We start from the raw sequence: 8507 nt of genomic DNA on the forward strand, positions 1-8507 counted from the left end.
CTTTGTTGGCAATGTTTCCTTATTGCATTTAAAATATTTTTGTATCTTGTTATGTATGTATGTATGTATTTTGTTAAAAATTAAGTATACAAAGGATGGCCTTTATGCGTGTAAGTCTTTTTTTTTTTTTTTTTTAAAGATTTTATTTATTTATTCATGAGAGACAGAGAGAGAGAGGCAGAGGGAGAAGCAGGCTCCCAAGGAGCAGGGAGCCCGATGCGGGACTCGATCCCAGGACCCTGGGATCATGACCTGAGCCGAAGGCAGATGCTTAACCATCTGAGCCACCCAGGCGCCCCTATGCGTGTAAGTCTTTTGAGGAAAAAAATCAGAATATATTTATGGGGCTTGATTACTAAACTTAGCTGGCAATGTTTTAAAAAGAAATGTAGTTCCTATAAACTCTTCTTAATCATAGACTCTCATGTGAATTGATCATCATACCAGACAGAATTAATGGATCCTTTATTGACCGTTCCTGAAGCTACTTTCAAATACTGGATGGTCACATTTGTCCAGGAGAAGCCTGGTGCCTGGAGGCCATATTCCCTTCAGAGAGTAACATTTTCCTGTCTCCTTCTGTTTCCTTCTCTTGCCAGTTGCGACCAGGTGGAGAAGGAAAGGTTCTGGCTTTTTTTTTTTTTTTTTAAACAATAGGGTGTGGACGAAGATGGGAGCAATATTCTCGTTGGATGGCCAAACATCATCAGCCTAGTTCCCCACAGGTTTAAGTAATTAGCAGCAGATAAAAGCTAATGATACTATTACAAAGGACTTAAAAATAACATTTCATTAAGAAGTTAGTTTGACGTGAAAGAAAATCAGCAAGTTTTTACTGAGCTTTAGAAATCTTATTTTGGAGTGTAAGATATATAGCATATAATTCACAAGTAAATGGTGAGTTACTGTAACTGAACACCCCAGTGTGAACACCAGACGTAGATACCACATTACCAGCACCACTTAAGCCAGCCTTATGCACTGTCCTATCACTAGTCTCTCTCTCCTCCAAAGGAACCACTATCCTGACTTCCACCACCATTGGTTAGTTTGGGCTGTTTTGAACTCTCTGCAATGGAATTATATAGATTATAATTTTGTGTCTGTTTTCTTTCATACAACTCATGTTTGAGAGTCATCCACATTCATTCATTGTCACTGTTGTATTCTGATATATGATTATTTCACAATGTGTTCATTCTATACTGATCAACGTTGGGTGTTTCCAGCTTTTGACTTCATAATACTGCTTTGAACAATTTTGTACATGTCTTATGTTGCACATACTGGATATATATTTTATGAAATATATATCTGAGTACAATTGCTGGGTCGTAGGGTGTCTTATGTTCAACCTTAGTAGATAATGCCAATCAGTTTTCCAAGGTGGTTATTCCGATTTCTACTCTCTGTAGCCTTCTATGAGAGTTCTTGTGGCTCTGTTTCCTCGTCGACATTGTCCATCTTTTTAATCTTCACCATTCTGGTGGATTTGAGGTAGTATCTCCTGTGGTGAGTCTGCATCTCTCTGATTACTCATGAGCTTGAGAACAGTTTCTTATGTTTATTGGCCATTGAAATAACCTCTTTTCTAAATTGCTTGTTTAAGTCACTTGCTCATTTTTCTATGGATGTCTCTATCTTATTTATCTGAAGGGATCGTTGATATACTCTAGATAAGAAGTGCTGGTTTTATCTTGCAAACATCTTTCACTCTGTAGCTAGCCTGTTCACATTCTTAATGGTGTCTTTTGGAGGAAGTTATTAACTGGTCTTTTTTTACAATTAGGAATTTTTGCATCCTGTTTAAGAAACCTTACTTAGACCCCAGGGATTAAGATTTCCTCCTGTATTCTTGTATTATTTTCTAGAAACTTCAGTTTTTTTAGCTTTCACATTTATATCTATAATTTCTTCTTTTTCACTCCTGGTATCTTATTTTTTCTTTCCCAATGCATTGACTAGGATCTTCAGTATAATGTTGATAGAAGCGGTGAAAGCAAGCATCTTTGGTCATTCCAATCTCAGGGAATACTTTCAATATTCACCATTAAGTATGATGTTTATAATAGGGTTTTTTTTTTTAGACGCCCTTTATCAAACTAAGAGTTCTTTTTTATTCTTAGTTTTATTAGGAGTTTCTCTCATAAATAAATGTAGAATTTCATTAAATGCTTTTTCTGCATCTATTGAGATGATCATGTATTTTCTTCTTGAGGCTCTATTAATATAATTAACATACTAAGAATTGATGACTATTTGAACATTAAATCAATCTTGAAGTTCTTGCATAATGCCAACTTGATCATGATGAATCATTTTTATATATCATCAAATTCAATTTCCTTATATTTTATTTACATTTTTGTATCTATGCTCCTGAATAAAATTGCCTTTTAATTTTTTTTCCCGTTAAATCCTTGGCAGGTGTTAGTAATAATGTTATGCTGGTCTCATAAAATATGTTGGGATGTATTTCTTCTTGAGCTGTTTTCTCTTTATGGGTTTTGTATAAAATTGATGCAATTTGTTCCTCAAATGTTAAACTCATCAGTAAAGCCATCTGGTCCTAAAGTTTTCCTTGTAGGAAGACTTTTAATTACAGGTAAAATTTCTTTATTACTTATATGATTATTCAGATTTTCTTTCCTTTTTGGGTTGTGTTTTTTTTAGGAATTTGTCCATTTTACCTAAATTTTCAGGTTTATTGGCACAAATATGTTCATATGTTCTCTTTTTCTTTTTAATATCTACCATTTGTAGGGATGTCCCCTTTATATTTCTGATGTTGGTGACATGTGTCTTTTCTCTTTCTTGATCAGACTTGCCATGAATTAATTATATTAGTCTTAACAAATTCAACTTTTGACTTAAATTATCATCTCTATTAATTTTTTTCTTTTTCATTAATTTCTCCTTTCATCTCTATTATTCCCTTCATTATACTTTTTTTTCAGTTTGATATGCTATTCTTTTTATAACTTCTTGAGATGGATGCTTAGGTCATTGATGATCAGCCTTTTTTCTTTCTAATATATATAATCAAGGCTATATGTTTCATTCTAAGCAAGGCTTTATTTACAGCCCACAAGTTTAGTATGTAGTATTTTGTTATTCTTCAGGTAAAAAATAATTCTCAGTTTCTATTGTTATTTGTTCTTTGACTCACTAGTTATCTGGAAGAGCGTTTCTTAATTATCTTCTTCTTCTTTTTTTTTTAAAGATTTTATTTATTTATTTGACAGAGAGAGAGATAGCGAGAGCAGGAACACAAGCGGGGGGGGGAGTGGGAGAGGGAGAAGCAGGCTCCCCGCTGAGCCGGGAGCCCGATGTGGGACTCGATCCCAGGCCCCTGAGATCATGACCTGAGCTGAAGGCAGACGCTTAACCATCTGAGCCACCCAGGCACCCTAATTATCTTCTTCTTATTGATTACTAGCCTATTGTCACTGTGAGTAGAGAAAATAGTCTGTGTCATTTCAATCATATGCTCTTCATGGAGACTTGCTTTCGGGCCCAGCTGATGGTCAACTTTGGTAAGTATGTTGTGTTTTTTATCCTGATGCATCATAGTGTAATGTGTGCAACACAGAGACCTAGACTTCTGTGGCTGATGTTGAAGATCATTATGTCTAGGGTGATCAGCCTTGATCGGGTTACTAAAGTGCATGAGCATCATTCACAGAATGATCTTCAAATCAGCCACAGAAGTGTAAGTCTCTGTGTTGTGTGTGTGCACGCGCACACACACACAAAACAAACAAACAAACAAATAAATACAATGTATTTTTGGCTAATACTTACTCGTAAGTCTTGACAAGCCAGAATGTTGTCAAGCCACTTGTACAGGTAGCCGTCCGGGGAAAGGCCCACGTTGTCGAACACAGGGCCACAGCATAACACCGCTGACATTGCCTGATGACGAAACCACCCAACATGGAACGAAACCGGCAATGATCTAGTAACACACAACCGACTCCCTAAAACATAACTACCACATTTGTAAATGATGAGCGTGTTCTAAAGCAGTTATTTTCACAAGATGATTAAATAAAAAGGACCAGATTCCCAATTTTGGATTTTTAAGTAAGAATTAAAAGCCATATATTTAACTTCATGGACATAAAACTTTATGATGATAACAAATCTTTACGATGAAAGAGTAAGATACTCACAATGAAATGACCGTTTCACAGTATTTAAAACTTACCTTCAGTGATTTTACATGAATAAGTTCTGCTTTATAAGGTAAATACAGCTTTTCAAGTTTTGCTTTGGTGACAAATATTTGACTAATGTACTAAATTGACAAACCATGGAAAACATGGAAATAAATAATTATGATTCTTAATCAAAGGAAAAAATTAGGAATATAAACTTTAGTTACTTGGAGGAGGAGAGCAAGCAAGGGAATGCAAGAGAAGGGGTGATCTTGATTCACTTTGTAATTAGTAGGTCGCCATGACTATGAGGGCCATGGTTTAAATCAGCTTCACTGAGGCAAGAGTCAACTGGAGAGTCAGCAAACTTCCAGTATATATGACAGAGCCAATACACAGTTTTCTAAAGGTCATTAGGCTGTAAGGAATCATGCTTGTGAAATTTTTGAATAGCCCTATTTGTGGAAATTTATTTTGGGGAGTCTTCTACAATAGGAGACTAAAAAGGGAATGTGGCTTTTGGTGGATTCTGCATTTGAGGTAACAGAGATCTTGCAGGTTGTAAAGCTAACTGACAAGGTAGTTACTTAGAGGTAAATAAGCAAAACCATGTGGTTCTCATGCACTAGATAAAAGTGAGAGCTGGGAAAAGTTTTGTATTTTGAAACTGAGAGCCCAACTGGAATATGTACATATTTATACACAACTATCTGTCTACGTTGACGTGCGTATGTTTTGGAATTTTAAAAAATCAGCTTATGTATTTCTGGGTGTGTGTGTGTATTGCATGTGCATGTATATTTTATCATATCATATTAGTTACTTTAACCTTATTCAAGGCATGGCTGTCAGTTTAAGGAAAGGTTGTTAATTTAAGGAGAGACGGTCTGACAAAAGTTATTCCCCGAGACAAAGTTGCCCTACCTTTAATGCACAATACTGGTATCTTGTAATCTGATGATTTCTATCACTGTAGCGATCCAGAGGGGTGAACATAATGCTGAAGGGTCCTGCCCACTGGCTAAATAAGATGAAAAGATGATGCCTCAGGCTTTGCTGGGGAAACAGAAATCTTCGGTGGTGAACTAGAGAGAAAAACACAGAGTTAAGAGTCTCCTAGACTGAGAAGTATAGTGAATACAGTTTACGTCACTATTATACATGATTCTTACATTTTGAGAAAAGGAGTAATTTTATTTCCTAACTCGAGTTTTCTTTAGGTAATGAAAGGAGCATTTAAGAAGGCAAGCCTAATTTTCTCTCTAAGTGTAGAGTCCTCTCCTCATGCTGCAGTCGGTGACACCTTGTCCAGAGTGGGAAGCAGAAAGAAAAAGTGGACTGGCAGACACCACTTTCTAATCAATGTCGAGGAAAACTGCAATACCTCCCACTCAGCTGCTTCTCACAGAGCAAACGTTCTTTTGACTACTGCCGCCCGTCTTTGAAAGTACCGTGAAATATAATGTATAGACCTCCATTTGAAACAAACACACTCTAACTGAAGAAGTCCACTCAAATCTTAACTTAGGGTCATCCAAGAGGAGGAGGACTGGTAAGAAGAAGGTTTTGCAACATCAAAATAATGGAAAAAGTAGAACCAGTTGAACTGTGACCTTTTCTAGTTATGTCAACATTTTTAAATACAGTAATTTTTATACCACACTGGCCAGCTATTTTTATTCTCTATGCTTTTATTAGATGAAAAGGTTTCATACCCATTTGCTCTATGGAAAAAAACCAAACCTCTCAATGGTATAATTTACTAAGCTGTATAGAATTCTATAGAACGGGTTGCTGGGAGAGTCAAGAGGAGGAATACTGTGGAGCTGGATCACATGTTCACAGACGAACACAATGAGAAGGAAGAAATGAAGCCTCTGTGAATGTTCTCCCTGAATTACTTCCTTCCTCTGGAGATTGCATAGATTCATTTTCAGATGGGAACCCAAACAAAGAATAGAAATAATGGGATAAGCACAAAGCCAAATTTAACTCCTCTTGTTGCCTTTCCAACTCTGTGCTGAATTACCACAATCTGTTCCCATGTGTATTCCCAAGTAGTTCAAAATAAATGAAGGACCCCGTCCCAGACCTGCACACAGGCCCATAGGATGAAAGAGGAAAGCAGAGCAGTGAGGAACACAAAGGGTTTTTCAAGCACGAAGGGACTTCACAGTGATGCATCGCTGTACCTGGTACACACTGAATCAAGTTGGCGACCATCGCACTAAAATGTGCCCGGATATCTTTAAGAATTTCTACTTCTTTGTCATTTTCAGCTTCTAGGAGCATGCGGGTCAGATCCACATATTCTAAGAACAAAGCTCCAAGGGCTAGAGTATCCCGTTCTAAGGCTCCATTTGTGCTGGAATTAAAAAAAAAAAAAATTAAGCTTTCAGATGATTAGTCTTTATGTTAGAGTAGTAAATGCTTCATGGAAAATAAGATTCACTGTCAGAACTCGCACACTAAATTTGTTCCTGACCCACAGGCAGTGTAAATAAATATGAAACAACAACAACAAGCTTTTTTGGACTTTTCTGAGTAAAAGTTAAAGGTAACATATTTAAAAAAAAAAGGAAAGAAGGACAGGAAGAAAGAGAGGCAAAAAGTGTTGAGGAGAGATGAACTCAGTCGAATTTTCACCCTACCTGTCACTTATGACACCTGCATCAGCCAGAAGCTCAAAAATTCGAAGTAGTTGTAGCCTTAACAAGTCCCGCCGTTCTCGGCGTTTTTTATTCTGTGTAGAAAGAGGTAATACCATTTATGCACGTGGGCAAAACAATAATAACTTTGCTTTGGGAAACTGTATTAAAGAAAAGCATCATCTAGCTATTCTCAATTTCCTAAACATAAAAGACGAGGGTATTTTTCTCTCTTCCAAATCCTTAGAGAAAATGCTTGCTATTACAGGCTCTAAAAGAAACAGATCCTAAGTGGGTCAATAAATATTTACAAGGTGGCAATGTTGAGAACTAATCAGCCTCATTTCCTAGATGCTTCCAGCAACTACTGAAAGACGGAGTCACTGAAACACAGGGACAGTGGACACAAAGAATCCCACCAGTTCTGGTCATGCAAGTCGCACTGCTAAAATTCTGCTACTTCTTCTATCTTATCTACTATATGGGAAGTATTCTTTATTTTTTATCCTGATACATTGTAAGTTTGTCCTTTTCAGAGTTCACACCAGGGAAGATAATGTTGAGGAAAATGCTGCCTACGCCAGATGAAACAAATGATATTCTTGACCATCCAACTCCTTGTGAAGAATAAGTAAACCAGCTAAAACCCAAAATTCAATCAACTCAAACCTCCTGCAAAAGGACGTAATATTTTTACATACATAGGACTATCTAGGTTGTTTTGCCTTCATGAGTTTAGAACAAAATCTTTTAAAATAGGAACCGTATTATACTAAATAACTCAAATACTGAGCAATAATAAAAATAACAAATTTAAAATATTAAGATTCACTGTTAAAGGCATTCTGGGGGTTTGTATTTTTTTTTTTTTTAGGGGAAACCATTAAGTATGATCTAAATTTATACCACTGTCCAAATAAACTGAGGCATGAAGTATTTAAATTAAAAATCTTACCTCTGGTCTTCGTTCCAGAGCTTCTTTCATTAATGGATGAAGTTCTTCTACCAATTCTCTACGGAGGAAAAATGTCAACATTTGAAGTTCATTATTATTGACACCAACTTTGTCACCAAATATATCCATTCAATCCTAAGTCATGTACTTTTCTCACTTTGCTTCTGACCTCAAAATGCCGCACCCTGGCCTTTCTGTTTCTCAGTCACGTGGTGAACTGGAACTAGGTATTGGCCTAAGCTTTGTATTACTGGTTTTCATCCCAGTGTTACGTATATAATTTTGGCTCAATACATATTTGTTGACTTGATTCTGATTTCCTGTTCTGGAGTCCTCTATGGCAAAATACCCTCTCTAAATGGCTAAAACAAACAATATTTTGTAAGTGACTCTTAAAATCAAAACACTTTACTACAGGCAGTGGGGATGAAGATAAACAAAATCGAGTCCCTCACAGAAGACATTTTCAGTCTAACTAGAGCAAAAGAGACGGGGGCAGTTGTCATGGCACTACTTTTGGGATCTGTGCTCAGGGAACTGACAGTTGATTTTAAAATCAAGTGTTTTTGGAGGTTCAAAGATAAACCCCTTATTTGAGCTATAGGATAAATGCAAATTATGGCAAGTATTATAATAATGAGGTTTTCATCAAAACCTTTTCTCTAGTGAAGTAAAAATAAGTTTGATCATCTATCTATCTATCTATCTATCTATCTATCTATCTATCTATCTATCTATCTATCT

General features: G+C 36.3%; 1 protein-coding gene across 12 annotated transcripts in view; it reads right to left on the reverse strand.

The window, feature by feature from the left end:
* FRY (FRY microtubule binding protein) overlaps positions 1–8507 on the reverse strand; it is a 347615-nt gene that overhangs the window by 102674 nt on the left and 236434 nt on the right. For all 12 annotated transcript variants that reach the window (XM_035003581.1, XM_035003580.1, XM_035003582.1 and 9 more), the window contains 5 exons: positions 7764–7821; positions 6812–6903; positions 6353–6525; positions 5085–5245; positions 3805–3915 (listed from right to left, as the gene is read on the reverse strand). In XM_035003581.1, the coding sequence (XP_034859472.1) occupies positions 3805–3915; positions 5085–5245; positions 6353–6525; positions 6812–6903; positions 7764–7821 (595 nt within the window). The remainder of the gene's footprint in view (positions 1–3804; positions 3916–5084; positions 5246–6352; positions 6526–6811; positions 6904–7763; positions 7822–8507) is intronic.

The sequence above is a fragment of the Mirounga leonina genome, unplaced genomic scaffold (genome assembly GCF_011800145.1).
Source record: "Mirounga leonina isolate KUSES-001 unplaced genomic scaffold, KU_Mleo_1.0 Mir_127, whole genome shotgun sequence".
Classification (NCBI taxonomy): domain Eukaryota; kingdom Metazoa; phylum Chordata; class Mammalia; order Carnivora; family Phocidae; genus Mirounga; species Mirounga leonina.